The sequence below is a fragment of the Antechinus flavipes genome, chromosome 6 (assembly GCF_016432865.1).
Source record: "Antechinus flavipes isolate AdamAnt ecotype Samford, QLD, Australia chromosome 6, AdamAnt_v2, whole genome shotgun sequence".
NCBI lineage: Eukaryota > Metazoa > Chordata > Mammalia > Dasyuromorphia > Dasyuridae > Antechinus > Antechinus flavipes.
The window spans coordinates 136,031,421-136,051,420 of NC_067403.1; the positions used below are offsets into that span (position 1 = coordinate 136,031,421).

At 34.6% G+C, this 20,000-nt stretch overlaps 1 protein-coding gene across 1 annotated transcript; it reads left to right on the forward strand.

Moving 5' to 3' along the window:
- Nucleotides 1-454: 454 nt before the first annotated feature.
- On the forward strand, nt 455-15,976 carry LOC127541447 (COP9 signalosome complex subunit 4-like; the record flags this gene model as incomplete). Its single annotated transcript, XM_051966708.1, has 6 exons — nt 455-619; nt 2,069-2,219; nt 5,167-5,337; nt 7,342-7,457; nt 14,647-14,731; nt 15,472-15,976. Coding segments are annotated over 6 exons (822 nt in total), but the record flags the coding sequence as incomplete, so codon positions are not given.
- Nucleotides 15,977-20,000: the final 4,024 nt, after the last annotated feature.

Consider the following 20,000-nt stretch of genomic DNA (forward strand, 5'->3'; position numbering starts at 1 on the left):
TCCAATCCGGCCAGTTCGGAAGTCAGACGGGCCTTGGAGAATGACAGTAGGTTACAGGCAACTGAATAATTATAATTATGATTATAGGCAGCAGGTCCAGACCCCATTACCTTAACAGGAACTATCCAAACACAGCCAGGGAGCTGCTATGCAGCATTCCATCTGTGGATGAGGGTTGACCTTATGGGGGGAGGCACCTAGGATGACGTAATGGGATGTACTGGAGAGGCTGCTGATATTCTAATGACATCTAAAATGGATAAAGACCTTTATCCCATTAAACATTTAGAGGGAATAAGTATAGCCTAAGGTCTAAGATATATGACCTTTATCCTATCAAACATTAAGAGGGAATGGTTATAACCTGAGGCAGAATAACTAAATCGGACAATTAGGGAAACTGGGTCAAGAATGGATATTGTTTTTTAAAGTTGATATGCTGGGTTTTTAATTTTTTAATTGCAGGCAGTACAATGTGGATTATAAATTGGAGACCTATCTGAAAATTGCCAGACTGTATCTGGAGGATGATGATCCTGTTCAGGCAGAGGCTTATATCAACCGAGCTTCCCTGCTCCAGAACGAATCAACCAATGAACAGTTGCAGATCCATTACAAGGTGATCCTACTTTGGCACTTACTTGTTTTCTTTTTTTCTCTTTAAACAGCTCATAATATAAACATTTGAATAATTATTTAATGGAATCAGGTTCCAGAATAGAAGGAAAGATTCCATGAAAGTACAATGGAACAATTTACAAATTAGAGGACCTAGAAGAAAAGAGCAGTTAAATTGAAGATCCAACAGTTTGTTTTTGTTAAGCTTATCCCATTATTTTGTTGGACTTGTTTTTTAAATTTTATTTTTGGAATTTTTCTGCATTAATAATGGTGATAAAGGTCAGAGAAAATTTCCCAAGCAGAAAAATCCCATTTAATTTCTTTTTAAATTCAGAGTCTTTTGTTGTATGGACATGTTTTTAACTTACTAAATCTACCCTTTGGAAAAGTTATTTAGGAATCAGCCAGGCTCACGTTGTAATAAAAATGTTAAAGATTGATACTGGGTTTGGGTTTTTTTGGTTGTTATTAATGTATAAACTGTAATTGTTAATATCTTTTTCAGTCTTGTCAGAGCTCCAGCTACAAATTGCAAGGGTGAGGAGATGTGTAAAGTGGGGTTATGAGTATATGAGTGCAACATGCAGAAATCAAAAAAATGTAGTTAAAGAAGTTCTTAGTAGAAAAGGGTTTACAAATGACTTCCACCAGAGAACCTTAAGAGCAGGTTGATCCCCCAAGCACCTTGGGGAATTCTTAAATTTTGGAGGTGGAGGGAAGCCTGCAGAAGAAAACCAAGTTAACATATAAATATGTATACATATATTGTATTTAACATATACTTTAACATATTTAACATGTATAGGACTACCTGCCATCTAGAGGAGGGGATGGGGGGAAGGAGGGGAAAAGTTGGAACAGAAGGTTTGCAACGGTCAGTGTTGAAAAATTAACATGCATATGTTTTGTAATTAAAAAGCTATAATAAAAAAAAAGAAAAGAAAAGAAAGAAAACCCAGTTACCTGCCTCAGAAGCTGAAGAGGAGAGTAGTGCAGAGTTTTTCCCTCTCCTTTTTCTTCTTTCCTTACTCTGTCCCTTCTTTTCTTCCTTCCTCTCTGCTTCCTCCATTCTTTTCTTCTGTAGCATTATTTGCACACTGTGGTTTCAGGAAAAGTATGGATGATAGAATGATTGTGAAATGTGTTCTAGAGAGAATTTTAATTATCGGTTGCATTAGAGTAGGGATTCTTAATCCAGCATCTGGGAGGTTGGCTTTTGTTATATTTTGATAAATGGATTTCAGTACAGTTGGTTGTTGGAGTCCTTTGTATTTCATCTTATACATAATAAAACTTAATTCTAGAAGGAGATAATTAGCTGTCCAAGGCTCTACAATACACATAAGTCATGGACCCTTTGGCTGGATGGATATGAAGGGAGACCCATTGATCCTTCGATTTTTAATTTTAATTTTTTGCTAATTTAGACATACTCTTGCTGCTGCAGGTGTGCTATGCTCGTGTTCTTGATTATAGAAGAAAATTCATTGAAGCTGCCCAAAGATACAATGAGCTCTCATATAAGACAATAGTCCATGAAAGTGAGAGACTAGAGGCCTTAAAACATGCTTTGCATTGTACCATCTTAGCATCAGCAGGTAAGTACATTATTCAGTCTCTGAATCCCCTGTATCAAATGATGACTAATAACTTTCCGCTAGTTGTTAACAATTTTTGTAGAGAGAATCATCTACATATGATGATAGCCAATATTTTTGGCAGATAAAAGTTGTGTTAACAAAAGAGAGGTCAGTGTACTGAATAACTGCTTTTTTCTTTAATGTCTTATTTCTAAATATATACTTATGTTTAATGACTCAGATATCATACTGATACTTAAGCATTGTACCTTGCTGTACTCTAAAGAGTTCTGAACAAGGAATCAGACACCTTTTTAAGGCTGTTGTGTAGGTTAAGATTTAAGGATTTAAGTTTAAGGTAATTGTGAAGATTGTGTAAGATTTATCTCTGTGGAAGTGCTTTGTGAATTTTCAAAAGGTAATGAATGATGTGACATAAAATTGATTGTAACAAATAAGGCATGCCCAGAGAAATACTAAGAGTCTGCCTCAGTTTGGTGGTGAATTGTTAACATTTTTAGAAAGCTATATATACCAATCTTTTTTGTTTGTTTTTGTTATCCATTTTATTTTTTTTTTTTATTTTTTTATTTTTTAACAATTATAACTTTTTATTGACAGAACCCATGCCAGTGTAATTTTTTACAACGTTATCCCTTGCACTCACTTCTGTTCTGATTTTCCCTCTCTCTCCCTCCCCCAGATGGCAAGCAGTCCTATACATGTTAAATATGTTACAGTATATCCTAGATACAATATATGAGTACAGAACCGAACAGTTCTCTTGTTGCACAGGAAGAATTGGATTTAGAAGGTATATTTATACCAATCTACATAATGTAATCACTTCAGTTCAAAAAAATAAGAAAGGAATTGATAAGCATAAGTTTTAATCGCATTAAACATGACTTTTTGAAATATGAAATCTTTTAATCTTGGTCTCCGTTTGCTTAAGAAATTACATTAAAGACAACACTACCTAAACTAATCTATTTATTTAGCGCTATGCCAATCAGACTCCCAAAAAACTGTTTTAATGACCTAGAAAAAATAACAACGAAGTTCATAGGGAAAAACAAAAGGTTTCAAAGGAATTAATGGAAAAACAATCAAATGAAGGTGGCCTAGCTGTACCAGATCTACTATTATAAAGCAGCAGTTACCAAAACCATTTGATATTGGCTAAGAAATAGACTAGTTGATCAGTGGAATAGGTTAGGTTAAAAGGACAAAACAGTCAATAACTTTAATAATCTAGTGTTGAGAAACCCAAAGACTCCAGCTTTTTGGATAAGAACTCACTGTTTGACAAAAATTGCTGGGAAAATTGGAAATTAGTATGGCAGAAACTAGGCATTGACCCACACTTAATACCATATACCAAGATAAGATCAAAATGGGTTCATGACTTAGGCATAACGAATGAGATTATAAATAAATTAGAGGAACATACAATAGTTTACCTCTCAGACCTGTGGAAGAGAGGAAGGAATTTATGACTAAAGAAGAACTAGAGATCATTATTGATCACAAAATAGAAAATTTTGATTATATCAAATTGAAAAGTTTTTGTACAAACAAAACTAATGCAGACAAGATTAGAAGGGAAGCAATAAACTGGGAAAACATTTTTACAGTCAAAGGTTCTGATGAAGGCCTAATTTCCAAAATATATAGAGAATTGACTCTATAAGAAATCAAGCCATTCTCCAATTGATAAATGGTCAAAGAATATGAACAGACAATTCTTAGACGAGGAAATTGATACTGTTTCTAGCCCTATGAAAAAATGCTCCAAGTCATCATTAATCAGAGAAATGCAAATTAAGACAACTCTGAGATACTACTACACACCTGTCAGACTGTCTGGAATGGCAGGAAAAGATAATGTGGAACGTTGGAGGGGATGTGGGAAAACAGGGACACTGATACATTGTTGGTGGAATTGTGAACACATCCAGCTATTCTGGAGAGCAATTTGGAGCTATGCTCAAAAAGTTATCAAACTATGGATACCCTTTGATCCAGCAGAGTTTCTACTGGGCTTATGCCCCAAAGAGATACTAAAGAAGGGAAAGGGACCTGTATGTGCCAAAATGTTTACGGCGACCCTTTTTGTAGTGGCCAGAAATTGGAAACTGAATGGATGCCCATCAATTGGAGAATGGCTGAATAAATTGTGGTATATGAATATTATGGAATATTACTGTTCTGTAAGAAATGACCAGCAGGATGATTTCAGAAAGGCCTGGAGAGACTTACACGAACTGATGCTGAGTGAAATGAGCAGGATCAGGACATCATTATATACTTCAACAACAATACCATATGATGATCAATTCTGATGGATGTGGTCCTCTTCAACAATGAGATGAACCAAATCAATTCCAATAGAGCAGTAATGAATTGAACCAGCTACATCCAGTGAAAGAACTCTGGGAAATGACTATGAACCAGTACATAGAATTCCCAATCTCTTTATTTTTGTCCGTCTGCACTTTTGATTTCCTTCACAGGCTAATAGTACACTATTTCAAAGTTGATTGTTTTTGAACAGCAAAATAACTGTTTGGACATATATACATATATTGTATTTAACATATACTTAAACATATTTAACATGTATTGGTCAACCTGCCTCTGGGAGAGGGGGTGGGGGGAAGGAGGGGAAAAGTTGGAACAGAAGATTTTGCAAGTGTCAGTGCTGAAAAATTATCTATGCATATATCTTGTAAATAAAAAGCTACAATAAAAAAAATAAAGTTGACAAATTATCTTCTCTTAAAAAAAAAAAGAAATTACATTAAAAATATTTGAGCTAGACCTACTTCATGTAAAGCCAGCAGTCCAATTTTTAAGAAACATCTTAACAAATTCCATATAGTTTATTAATGCTTAAAAGCATAAATAATAAGTTTTCTACTAGAGAAATGTATTGATGATGCTTTTGTTTGTTTTTCTCCAGGACAACAGCGCTCTCGAATGCTAGCCACTCTTTTTAAAGATGAAAGGTGTCAGCAGCTTGCAGCCTATGGAATCCTAGAGAAAATGTATCTAGATAGGATTATCAGAGGAAATCAACTTCAAGAATTTGCTGCTATGTTGATGCCTCACCAAAAAGCAACTACAGCTGATGGTAAAAGACTTTATGAATAGCAGTAATACTGATAATCTGATTTATAAATGTCATGGTCCTGTGAGCTTTTTAATATTTTTAGGCTAGTAGATATCAGGCAGTATTAATTATAAACTAACTTTAGTTGTAATTTTGATTTATATGTCATACAGCTTGAACTGTTAAAAATGTTACATGTGTTATGTACAAAGTTAATTCTACTAGAGAAAATTACTGCAAGCCAGTAGATTTTTTTTTTAAATGCCATGTGCAAACGAAGTGTCTACTTTTTCATATCTCAAGGCACTTAATAAACATTGTAATTATCCTCAAACAGCATGAATTACATACATTACACATATATTATTAATTTTGTTTGATATGGAGAAAAATTAAGTACGTTATCATTTGAGCACCTCCATATCATGAAGTAGGGACAAAGGCCAGTAATTTTATCCCTTATTGTCTTCATTATCCTCTTATTTCTTGACCTTCTTTAAAGTGCTTTTTAAGAGTGCTTTTTAGAAAAAAGAACAAATGATCTAGTTTTAGCTCTGAAAGTGATCAGCCATATGACTTTGGGCGAGTCACAACTACAAATCTCTCATCTAGGTTTTATCAACTTTTTATCTAAGACAATAATCCCTATTCTAACTTAGAATTTTTTGTGAGGGCTAAATAAGATCTTTCTTTTTGTAAATACAAATCAATATTTTTTAACTCAATGAGCTAGTTTTTGTTACTCCCTATCATTTCATCTAATCTAGAGAGCCTTTTCTTAGGGTATCTAAAATCCAGAAGAAAAAGAGTCATCTTTCCTAGGTTCTTTGTTATCCTATAGTGACTTTGGCACTGTGGATATTTGGTAAAGCACCTGTGGTTGGCTTCTGAATGGATTTTTTCCTATTTTTTGATTTTCATAGACTCTTTCTATTTGATTTTTGCTGAAATCTTTTTCAATTCAGGAAAACAAGGACCAGAGTAGTAGATATTACCTTTAAAAATGAAACCTTCATTTTAAGTGTATATTTTTATTCAACTTTTATGGATTATTGATTGAATAGTCTTATATTTTACCTCCTTAGAAGCTAGAGAAACATATTGGAAAGGTTTTTTTTACTAAGTAATTCCCTGTGTAAGGGAAACGAGTTTTCTTGCCTTGATAGAGATCTCTAAGAAAAGCCCTGATGACTGCTTGTTAGAGATATTGTGAGAGTACTTCTTAGTCAGTTGTGAGCTAAACCTCCTGCCAAGCTCTGAGATTCTGTGACTGTGATTAGTTATGGCTAAAATAACTGAATGCCTGGAAAAATAATGCAGTTAAGTTTGACCAAGGATTGCTTAGGTTCTGTATATATTTTAACCAAATTCGTTTGCATTTTTACTAATATTTTATTTATTAGGAATATACTGTGTGGTCAAAACCTTACTAATCTATAAATGCCTACAATAATATTTTTGACTCAAATTATATGTGTTTTTTTCATTACTGCTTTTAAAGGTAAAAAGTCATTTTTTGAAAAAAGTCACTGTTTATTCTTATCTTGAAAAATGTTCAATATTTTTTCTTCTCTTTTGCAAGGTAACAAGGTCTGCCTTGGTGTTTTGGTTTGTTTTGTACGAGATAATATGGGTTAAATAACTTCCCCAGTGTCACACATCTAGTAATGATTAAGTTTCTGAGGCCGAATGTGATCCTCGGGGGCTTGCCTTCTGATTCTGGCACCAGTTCTTTATTCACTGTACCATCTTACTATGCCTTATCTTGGTTTTAAGAAGAGCCCAAAAGTTGAATTCATTCAGCCAATTAGCATTTTTAAAAACTATTTCCACTTGATTGAATTTAGAATTGATATTTTGCTAAAATCAGTGTGTGGTGACAGCCTAAACTGACTTTTTTTGTGTGTGGTTGGAAGCATCATATAGATAATGGTATAAGTATTACATGCAAAGAAATTAATGTAATTTTGGAATGCAGAACAAAATTAGTTGAGAGCTTATCATTATTTATTTAAATTTATAAAGGTTCCAGCATCTTGGACAGAGCTGTCATTGAGCACAATTTGTTGTCTGCAAGCAAGTTATATAATAATATCACATTTGAAGAGCTTGGAGCTCTATTAGAGATCCCTGCAGCTAAGGTATTTGCTTATATTGTATATCAAATAATAGTAATAAAATTTCAGGGGGGGGGCAGAATGTTAGAATTAATTCCTTTGTCATTGAGCATCTGCCAAGTGTCAGATGTTGGGAAATTTACAAAGATGAATAGAACAAGCTTAAGAAGCTCAGGATCAATGGTTATTGATATAGGCCCAGATGAAAAACTGTGGTAAATGGCAGAATATATTTGGTATCTTAAGGCATACAAAGGGCTATGGAAGTTTGTTTGATTTAGCCTTGAAGGATTGGCAGCTATTACAGATACATATGGGTAGTATGGAGAAGGACATTCTAAGTATAGGGAACTGCATGAACAAAGGCAGAAAAGCAAAGAACCTAGCCACAAAAAAAGGGAGTTTGGTTTAGCTAGAGCCTGGTGCTTACATGGAGGAATGGGGAATGAAACTGGATCTTCCTCTCCCTCAACATCTCATGGTCTTCTACCATTCACAGAAATCTGGCCAGAGGCATCCCAGGACACGATACAGAGTTGAGAAAGTTTCTGTACATGATTATATTCTTCCATCCTCCAGGCCTCATTCCTCTTAATTATGTCCTTTGTACTTCCTGTGATATCTTCATTCTCCTCCTTAGTGCTCCCCCAGGACATTTTCTTTATTGAATCTCACTTTACTCACATATCACTTTGGGACCTGTAGTTAACTAGTTCAACTGTACAGTCTTACACTCTCCCATTTCCCCCTCTTTGTCTTGTGCCTCCTAATACTTTGCCAGGCTTTGAACCCTCTTGTGCTACTAATGGCAATGGAAGAAGATGTCCAATCACAGTTGTGTAATCTCACATCAGCTGGGCTCTGGCTGCTCCACAGCAGTGCTTTACTTTTTTCCTTATTGATTCATCATACTCTGCAGAGTAATTATTTCAGATATTCTCTTCTTCCTTGTGAATTTCTTCTTCTGTACCTCACAATCCCTTAACATCATTTCCATTTCTTTTCTCTTTTGATCTAGTCTCTGATAAAGAGGTAGCCCTTCTCACCAAGACCAGCCCCATTACTTGTGCCTTTCATTCCATCCTGCTCTGTCTCCTCCAGCAGATTGCCTTTTCGTTTGTATTGTCTGTTTCTAATTGTCAATTTCCCCATCTACTGATTCTCTGCTACCTCCAAACATGTTTAGGCCTCCCTCCATCCTTGAATAATCTTTACCTAACTGTACCATTCTTCATGTTTTTATTCATTCTTTCACAGTCTGAGTTTCAGAAAAAAGCCTCTCATTGTTTCTGCTTTTCTTTAACTTATTTGACTTTAGACCTCATTACTTAGATGAAACTCCCTTATAGTGGTTACTAGCAGTTCATTAATTGCTAAATCTAGTGATCTTTCTCATTCTTTTTTGCTCCTTTGCAGCATGTTATCTCCTTCCTGAGTTTTCATATTGTTCTTACTTAACTTTCTTCTTGTTTAGAGAACTGTTCGGTTCTGCAAACATATATTGTATCTAGAATATACTGCAACATATTTAACATATATAGGACTGCTTGCCATCTAGGGGAGGGGGTAGGGGAGGGAGGGAGGGAAAAAATCGGAACAGAAGCGAATACAAGGGATAATGTTGTAAAAAAAATTACCCTGGCATAGATTCTGTCAATAAAAAGTTATTATAAAATAAAATTAAATTAAAAAAAAACTTTCTTCTTGTTTGCTTCTTTTTAGTCCTCTGTCTAAATCATGATTTGTATCCTACTTTCTAATCCTGAACATTTCACAAAGCTCTCTTCCTTTCTCTCTCTATAGCCATTCTTTTGGTGATCTCATCGTTTCCTCATTTCTACACAAGTGACTTGCAAATCTAGCCCTAGTTTTTCTTAGTTTTGTTCATGTGTCATCTATTGTCTCTTGGACATTTCCAACAAGATGTTTGGATTTAACATGTCCAAAATAAAACTCCTCTTTCAGTTCTTTCACACATCCCTGTTTCTCCTGAAGGCATCACTCACCTAGTGGTCCCTGGATTTTTGAAGTCATGGTCAGATCATCTTTCTCCCCATCATCTGTATTTTTCCTATTGCCAAGACTTGTGAGTTATACTTCCATGTGAGAAGCAACAATCCCTTTCCACTTCTACAGATACCTTAATTCAGGCCCCCATAAACTCTCTCCTAAACCATGTTATTTTCTAACTGGATTCTCAGCTTCTGTTTTCTCCCTTTTCCAATACATCCTCCAACCAAGCCAATGTAATGATTTCTCTATAGCCTAAGTTTAACTGCATTGTTCTCTCTTCAGGAGCTTTCAGTGGTTTTATGTTGCCGACTTCTCTGTTGGCCATTTCAAATCCTTTCTGGTTATGTCAGCATACCAGCCTGCCTACAGTATTAATCCATGTCACTATTGCGCAAACTAACCTACTCTCTGTTCTCTAGTCTCCACATTCATTCCACATCTTGTATAGATGCCTTTGTACAGACTATGCTTCCTGCCTGGAAAGTGCTTCTTCCTTGAATCCCCTGAACTGCTTCTTCATCTTTTAAGTGCTCACCTTTTCCAGGAAGCATTTTTGGAGCTATCTGCTTCCTCAGATTATCAAATGTTGATCTGTTTGAATATTGTAGCCACAGTTCTTCACATCTGATAGATATAATAAATTCATGGTGGAATGGACTAGTTTGCAATTTAATTTTCAAATCCCTTAAGATTTTTTAGCAAGGGAATGACTTGGTTAGATTTGTTTTTTGAGAGTATGTATAATTTGGGTGGAGAAGAGAAGAATGGAGAAGTTAAAGATTCCTTAGAGCTTCACAGAATTGAGTGGGTATGGGGGAAGCTTAAAGAAATGGAAAGTAATAAATGTAGCATAAAGGTGAAATTATTTTTGTTTTTAAAAAATTATATTTTGCAACAAGAGTAACATAAAATGGAACTTACATATTTTAATGTTCTATAATTTGGCAAGTAGAAAGTAAAGTGATACTCTAGAACAAGGATTCCTAATCTTTACTGTGTAATGGCATAGTGTGATTAAAAAAAAATTAATATAACACTTGAAAGTTTGCAAGGAAAGGACTTTAAAAATAGTATCTCATTGGCTTCTCACAACAGATAGATGGTATTATATCCATTTTGTGGCTGAGAAAACAAAGCAGACAAGGGGTAATTAACTTGCCCAGATTCACACAGCTAATATCGGGGCCCATCATTCTTTCCACTGTGCAGTTAGCTCCCTATAAAGATTCATAGGAAACTTATGGATCCCTTTCAGAATAATGTTTGGTTTCCTACCAATTAATTGAAGGAAATTCTGGATTTCAGTTAGATAAGCACAAATAAAAATGTAAATTTTTTCCTATTCAAACCCAAGATATTCTGAAATCCTAGGTTAAGACTCCCTGCTCTCAAGTTTCTTGTTAAAACTTTTCCCCTTAATTTAATTTATAACTCTACTTGTTAGGTAATTTAATTTTGTCTTAAGAATGTCTTTAAAAAGTGAGGATCGGATCTCAAGAGTGCCAATATTTAATAGACAGTAAATTGGTAATAGCATATGTGGAGAATCTTGAGATTGTCAAGGAAAAAAAATCCATCTCCTGCAATACATTAATATATACATATTTTATGTTTACATTCCCTAAGCCTTGGTCATGGAGAGAAAAGGAAATATCTTAAGTGTTACTTGCCAAATTGCTCACCATACTTCATTCTTCCCTTACATGCATATGAATATATAGCCATAAACCCACATTGGTTTCTATTTACTTTTAATGTTGAAAAGTCAGCTAATAAACAAAAGTTGTGAACCTTATTCCAGTCCCTATCTCCCTCCCCACTCATTCTCAATGCCCCGCTTTCTAATTGTAGCCTTCAAATAGCATAAAACTATTTAGTTCCAGGTACAAATAGAAAAAATTGTAAGTGATTTTGATACTTACTTGTGTGATAATGAATAGTAGGTGTGTGAAATAGACACACACACACACACACACACACACACATACACACATACACGCTCGTTTGTATACATTTACACAAATGTATGTATACATACTGAAAGACTAAAACAGTGAAAATAGAACATTGAATTTTTGGTCTTCTTTTATCCTATTTGAGGAATTTTCAGATATGATCAGAAAAAAATTAAACTTCTAAGTTACCTGGTAAATAATCCATATCCTAACTGTCTCACAGAATCTTTTATGAGAGTTGAATGACATCTTTCTTTTTGTAAACAAAACAGCATTTTTAACCCACCTCATAAGATGATGACCAAATATTTATTATATTTGTCATTCTTTGGTGTGTGTGTGTGTGGTTTGTTGGGTTTTTTTCTCCCACCAGAAGGAAGCCTTTTCTTAGGAAGATTAATGAAACTCCTAGGTAGCACAGTGATCAGAGAACTGGGCCTACAGTTAGGAAGACCCAGTGGCCTTGGGCAAATCTCTGTCTGCCTGTTTTTCCTCAACTGTGAAATGGGGCTAACAGCACTTAGCTTGCAGGGTTGTTGTATGGATCAAAAGAGATAACATATGGCTAAGATGACAGGAAAAGATAATGACGAATGTTTGAGGGGATGTGGGAAAACTGGGACACTGATACATTGCTGGTGGAATTGTGAACGAATCCAAATATTCTGGAGAGCAATTTGGAACTATGCCCAAAGCACTATCAAACTGTGCATATCTTTTGACCCAGCAGTGTTTCTACTGGGCTTATATTCCAAAGGGATATAAAATAATGTATAATATATAATATATATATAAAGAAGCGAAAAGGACCCATACGTGCAAAAATGTTTGTGACAGCCCTTTTTGTAATGGCTAGAAACTGGAAACTGAGTGGATGCCCATCAATTGAAGGAAAGCAGAATAAATTGTGGTATATGAATGTTATGGAATATTGTTTGTTCTGTAAGAAATGATCAGCAGGATGATTTCAGAGAGGCCTGAAAAGACTTACATGAACTAATGCTGAGAGAAGTGAGTAGAAGCAGGAGGTCATTGTACATGGCAACAACAAGACTGTACAATGATCAAATCTGATTAATGCTGATTAATGTGACTCTCTTCAACAATGAGAAGATTCAGACCAGTTCTAATGATCTTATGATAAAGAGAGCCATTTATACCCAGAGAGAGGACCGTGGGAACTAAGTGTGGTACACAATATAGCATTTTCACTCTTTGTTGTTGTTTGCTTGCATTTCTGTTTTCCTTCTCAGGTTGGTTTTTTTTTTTCCTAGATCTGATTTTTCTTGTGCAGCAAGATAACTGTATAAATATGTATACATATATTGGATTTAACATACATTTTAACATATTTAACATATATTGGACTACCTGTCAGCTAGGGGAAGAGGTGGGGGGAAGAAGGGGAAAATTTGGAACAGAAGGTTTTGCAAGGGTCAGTGTTGAAAAATTACCCATGCATATGGTTTGTAAATAAAAAAATAAAATTTAAAAAAAGATAAAATAATAGTAGTGCAATAGAAATGCTTATTTCTAAAAGAAGATACTGGGCCAAAACACTTAAAATGAGGAGATTTTCATGGCATGAGAGAGAAATCAAATCACTCTGAAGCTCTGGAAGCCAAGAAAAAGACTGCCATCCTTTTAGCTTGGCCCATTTTGATCACATCACTTATTTTTGATTCTGTACTGCTTGGTCACCAAGCCAATCTGGCTCCTGCCCAATTTTCTTCTCTAGGAACTCTTATTTCTTGCAGTTGAGTCTCGATGAAACTAAGGATTCCAAAGGGTGGAGGGCCCTCTCTGAAATGCCTGCAAATTTCTGGGAAGACAGTGGAATGAGAAAGGTTGCAAAGAAGCCAGATTCCTAATGTTCTACCTCAAAAATCGCAAGAGAAATGCTGAAAACAAAATTACCAGAAATTTTTACAAGAAAATTAAAACTTCAATGTTTTAAAGACAATGAGCAAACTGAAGAAAAGCAGATACTTTCTTTTTTTTTTTTTTTTAAATTACAGAGAAAGAGAAACAAGGGAGGGAAATATTAGAAGTGCAAAAACAATATGAAAAGTTGCATGAGGAACAAAGTAATAGAGATGGACTCAAGTGGGTAACAGAATAAAAGGAACATTTTACATATTCCTTCCCCCATCACCAAAAATATAGCTTAATGCAGCAGAAAAACCTCAAGAGGAATTAAAGGAAGAATTAAGAGATCATGGAAAAACTTCTCAAGATGGATAATGAAGAGAATTTAGAAAAATTCAATGGGTCTGGCCAAAAAACAATGCAATGGAGGAAAGAACATAGTTGAAGTAGAAAAACAAGGTCAGAAGGTAACCCAACTGGAAAAAATATTTGGAAGCCATGCAGGTGTAAATTTCAGATTTGGAAGATGGGTCTAGGAGAAAAACAATCTCAAAATTTAGGAGTGAAGGAACACCAGAAAATATTAGAGATATTAACCTTCCCCCTCCTTTTTTAAATTTTTATTTTTTTACATAGACACAAAGAAGGCTTTAATCATGAGCATGATTAATCATGAACAAGTCATAAAACTTTCTAACTTTTAATTTCCAGATCTGTAAAATGGGTGGGGGAAAAAAAGAAGGCAAGTAGTAAGAGAACTTAAATTCAGGGTTGTGAAGAGCAAATGTAATGAAGTCATTTTTAAATGTCAAAATTTCCTAACTTAATTTAATAACAAAGAATACTTGGTTAAAAAAAAATGCTTATTCCCTTTCTTCCCTTCTCTTCTAAATCCCAGAAAGAGGTAAATCATCTTCCCTAAGTCTCCTGTTATTCTGTGACAATGTGGGAATTTAGTAAAACTCCAGTGGATAAATTCTGAATACCTTTTTTCATACCACTCTGATGTACATAGACTCCCTCCCCTTTGAATTTTTTTCAGTTTAGGAAAATGAGGACAGAGATTTTAAATGCTTTAAAAAAAAAAAAAAGCCCTATAAAATTACACTTTTAAGAGTTTTTTTTCCCAGACTTTGCATTATAGATTTAAAAGTCTTGAATTATACCTGTTGAGAAGTTAATCTTAATTCATTATTGAGTTTTATATTATGGGAATGGGCCTACCCCAAGACATTGTAGATTCTCCTTGTTAGAAATCTCCCAGCAGAGAATGGGTGATGAATCACTTTTTGTTGGGGTGTTAGAGAATTGTTGTCAAGGGTGGGTAGAACTCCCAGTTCTGAGATTCTATTATTTTTAAAATTTTTGATTTTCAGGCAGAAAAGATTGCATCTCAAATGATTACAGAAGGCCGAATGAATGGATTTATTGATCAAATTGATGGAATAGTTCATTTTGAAAGTAAGAAGAATTTTCATTTTATTGTTATTGTTAAAATGCAAGTCAGTAACTGTTAAAGTGGATGTATGAAAAAAGAATTTCTTTCCCCAATAGATGGCAGTAATTTTATTCATAGGAAGACTGTGACATTGTACCCGATATAAGTGAGACTGTCTAATAATTATTATAATTTTCTAAGAATAGTAATAATCTTTGGGCTTTTTTGCTTTGGTGACACATTTTAATACTATTCTTAATGATTGTTTCATAATCAATTTATTCTTTTGTGTTAGAAGAAATTGTAGGAGAGGTCTGACCTTGAATCTGTAGTATTGTTTTGACTCCAAGACAGCTTGGTATAATGAAGAGAGAGAGAGAGAGCTGTCCTGAAGACAGAAAGATCTGGATGCATGTCCTGCCTGGGTGACTCATGGCAGCTCCCTCATACTGTAAATTATAAAGCAGGCACCAGTCTACATGGATGGAGGGAGGACGTAGGAAAGCCCCTAGGCCAGTGGAAATGGATCTCTGAAGGCACAGTGACTTACAAAACCACAATTAAGTTTTGTCTGTGTTGTGCTGTGTCTTTATTTAATCTGTTAAAACATTTCCCATTTACATTATAATCTGGTTCCTATATTCTTCCTATATATCTCTTATCTTAAACCAATGAAATCACAAGTCTAGTCCTTGTCCCTATCCTTCTACTTAGAAGTACTGCAGATCAATGAAGTTTTTATGTTTTTCCTTTTTTACTTTAGCTCGTGAGGCTTTGCCAACATGGGACAAACAGATTCAATCACTTTGTTTCCAAGTGAATAACCTTTTGGAGAAGATAAGTCAGACAGCACCAGAGTGGACGGCACAGGCCATGGAAGCTCAGATGGCTCAGTGACTCAACACTAATTTGATGGTTTCTATAGTGTCTCCTTTATTATACAGATTAATTTCACTACAACTCCAAAGAATCTGTGCTATGACCCTTCACATTTCAGTGTCCTCTTACAGCAGAATCTATTTAAAGAAGCATTATTTAAGAGGAGATGGTATGAATGAACACTTTAAAATTTCTAAATCCTTAGTACCCCTGTTTGATGGGTGTCTATGAGACTAATTCAGTTGTTTTGAAAGTGTTTGTTTAAATTGATGGAGTGAAATCTCTGTGACTAAAAAGATTTGTTACAGTTCTTTACCTTGTGGTATGTTGTGTATGTGCTTTCTTCCTCTCAGATGTTCCAATAAAGAGGGGAATGAGCCAAATAAAAATTTTTTTGTGTGTTTTAGTTATTAAATATTTTTTCTCTTCAGCTTCCTATAGTTATATAAGAAAAAAAGTTCCTTATTATGACTTCACATCTGTTCCTAATTTTTTTATTTAAAAAAACCATATCACTACATGTTCCATATTTACATGCTTAAATATTTATTATATCTCCAAAAATAGACTATAATATATAGCCCATTGCTATATTTGAGATTTAGAGAGTCAGGGTATCATTATTAAGTCATTTAGAGAATTTCCTCAAAAGGATGTGAAATCTTATTTTTTGTAACGTATAGACCAAAATTCATTGTCAGTAAACTAAAGATTTCTGAGAGAGCTAAATTGTTATGTGAATAAAATGCATAAAATTAGTATCACTTGAATAATATAAAATGTATGCAAAAAATCTTACTCTGAATATTCTTTATTTGTTTTACATTCAAAAAGGTCAAGCCACATGTTACAAATCAAGAATTATTATAAGAATTACAGTAAGTTGCAGGTTAAAGTCTTCTGGGAAGAGGTCTTAGAAATAAAGAAGAGCTTCACTTCCATGGCACTCCATTTTGATTAAACATCTTTTTGGCATGTAGCAATTTAGGAGCAAGAATTAGAGGAATACCTAAAGAAATAATTTTTTCAGTTGTTTCTTCATTAACAAACTTCATCTGCAAAGACAAAAAATAGCTGAATTAGAATCTAAGGTAATTTAAAAATATAACCTTGTTCTAATTCTCATGTCTTTAATTCTTTTTCAATATTTTGTTCATTTAAAGTCTTAAAAGTTTGGGGAACAGGAGATGGGCCAAGGAAATGAGCAAGATTTAAAATTGACTTAAGGGGATTCTTACTTTAAGCCAGGTCAGAGAGATAGTCACTGTAGTTTCCTCTATACTAAAATCTTAGGAATTATGGAGTCCTCTGAAAATTCATATTACCTAATCTCCAATGAACCCTCATACTCCTGCTGACTCTAATTTCTCTTGACACAGTGAAACATAAACACAAGATTGCATATGAAACCAAATTCCTCACTTCATACCACTTTTAAAAATTAAATAGCAAATTTCACACATTACTTTCAAGACTTGTGTATTTTCTTCTCTTTTTAAAAATTTTTAAAAAATATTTTTGCAATTACATGTAAAAACAATTTATACCTTTTTAAATGTTGTAAGTTCCAATGTCTATACCTTCCTCTCTATTTCCTTCTAAATTTCTGTTTGTTCATTAAAAAAAAAAATTCCAACACCTCCTTCCCCCTTTGTTTTTCTGGTATCAATAATACCCAACTGTTCTGGCTTTTAGTTCTCTCTCTCCACCATTGCCAAAATCTGCCCAAAGCCCAAGAAACTGCTTCAGTAGCTTATTTGTAGCCTCAGAAGAAAAATAAAGACTACCTTTATTTGGCATTTCAGGCCTTTTATGAGCTGTCTCCCTCTCATCGTTTCAGACTGATCATATATGATTTCTCATGCTATGTTTCAGCCAAGTTCCTCTTCTCTGTATGATTTAAAGGCTGCCCTTCTGCCCTATTGCCTCTTCTTGAGACTTGGCCCCAGTGTTAACCCCTTACACAGAGCTTTTCATAATCCCCTAGTTGTTAATAGTCTTTTTTTTTTTTTTTAATAATAGCTTTTTATTTTCAAAATACATGCAAAGATGAAATTCAACATTCACAAAACCTTGTGTTCCAAATTTTTTCCCTACCTTTCCCTCTCTCCCCAGACAGTAAGTAATCATTTATATGTTAAATATGTGCAATTCTTCTATACATATTTCCAAAATTATCATTCTGCACTAGAAAAGTCGAGATTAAATAGGAAAAAAATTGCAAACAATAAAAAAAGTGAAAATACTATGTTGTGATCCACATTCAGTCCCCTCCTTCTCTCTGGGTGTATATGGCTCTCTCCATCACAACATCATTGGAACTGGCCTGAATCATCTCGTTGAAAAGAGCCACAAACGTCAGAATTGATCATTGTACAATCTTGCTGTTGCTGTGTACAATGATCTCCTGGTTCTGCTCACTTCACTTATCAGTTCATGTAAGTCTCTCCAGGCCCCTCTGAAATCATCCTGCTGGTTGTTTCTTATAGAACAATAATATTCCATAGCTTTCATATACCATAACTTATTCAGCTGTTCAACACTGTCCATTAAATTGACCTAATCTAACCCTTTTATTTTTACAAATGAGATTGAAACTCATGGAAGTTCAACATTCATATTAAAGCCCTTTGAGTGCAAATCCTCTACTGGATTTTGACCTATCAAAATATAAAATTGAGTAGGGAAGGAAGAGCTAACGCACAGAACGATGTTTTAGGGACATTAGATACTGGCTGGTGCATAGGGGAGCCAGTTTATGATTATGATTACCTTATTTAGTTCAAGACTCAATATTGCCCACAAAATAGAAAATTTTGATTATATCAAATTAAAAAGCCTTTGTACAAACAGAACGAATGCAAACAAGATTAGTAGGGAAGTAACTAACTGGGAAAACATCTTTACAATTAAAGGTTCTGATAAAGGCCTCATTTCCAAAATATATAGAGAACTGACTCAAATTTATAAAAAATCAAGCCATTCTCCAATTGATAAATGGTCAAAGGATATGAACAGACAATTTTCAGATGAAGAAATTGAAACTATTACCACTCACATGAAAAAGTGTTCCAAATCACTATTGATCAGAGAAATGCAAATTAAGACAACTCTTGAGATATCACTACACTCTGTCAGATTGGCTAAGATGACAGGAAAAAACAATGATGAATGTTGGAGGGGATGCGGGAAAACGGGGACATTGATGCATTGTTGGTGGAGTTGTGAACGAATCCAGCCATCTGGAGAGCGATCTGGAATTATGCCCAAAAAGTTATCAAATTGTGCATACCTTTGATCCAACAGTGTTTCTATTGGGCTTATACCCCAAAGAGATACTAAAAAAGGGAAGGGGACCTGTATGTGCCAAAATGTTTGTAGCAGCCCTGTTTGTAGTGGCTAGAAACTGGAAAATGAGTGGATGCCCATCAATTGGAGAATGGCTGGGTAAATTGTGGTATATGAACGTTATGGAATATTATTGCTCTGTAAGGAATGACCAGCAGGATGAATACAGAGAGGCTTGGAGAGACCTACATGGACTGATGCTAAGTGAGATGAGCAGAACCAGGAGATCATTATACACTTCGACAACGATATTGTATGAGGATGTATTCTGATGGAAGTGGATTTCTCTGACAAAGAGACTTAACTGAGTTTCATTGGAGAAATGATGGACAGAAACAGCTACACCAAAGAAGGAATACTGGGAAATGAATGTGAACTATTTGCAATTTTGATTTTCTTCCCGAGTTATTTTTACCTTCTGAATCCAATTCTCCCTGTGCAACAAGAGAACTGTTTGGTTCTGCAAATATGTATTGTATCTAGGATATACTGCAACATGTTTAGCATATATAGGACTGCTTGCCATCGGGGGGGGGGGGGGGGGGAGGAGGGAGGGAGGGGAAAAAACGAAACATAAGTGATTGCAAGGGATAATGTCGTGTAGAAATTATCCTGGCATGGATTCTGTCAATGCGAAGTTATTATTAAATAAAATAAAATTTATTAAAAAAAAAAAAAAAAAAAAAAAAAAAAAAAAAAGACTCAATATTGCCAAGTAGGCTTTTACTTTGCTCAGTCCCTTCATCTATAGCCATCACAAACTCAAATTGACATTTTGCAGTTGTCATTCCAATCTGACTCCTGAAGTCAGAGGTAACTCCGCATTTGTTTTATTTCTTTTTGGTACCTGGTAAAGGATTTGTTACATGTTGGAAGTGCTTAATAAATGATTTTTGACAGATTGACCAAATCCTGAGTAGGCTCCTGGGAAATCGACCATTCTAATTCATTGTACCTGTCCACTGAATGGGGTGCCAAACTAAACTAAATTTATTTCTCCTAAAGAAATCAACCTTTATGATAGCGAGAGATCTAAGTTTTCTTGATTGGAAAATACAAATTTAA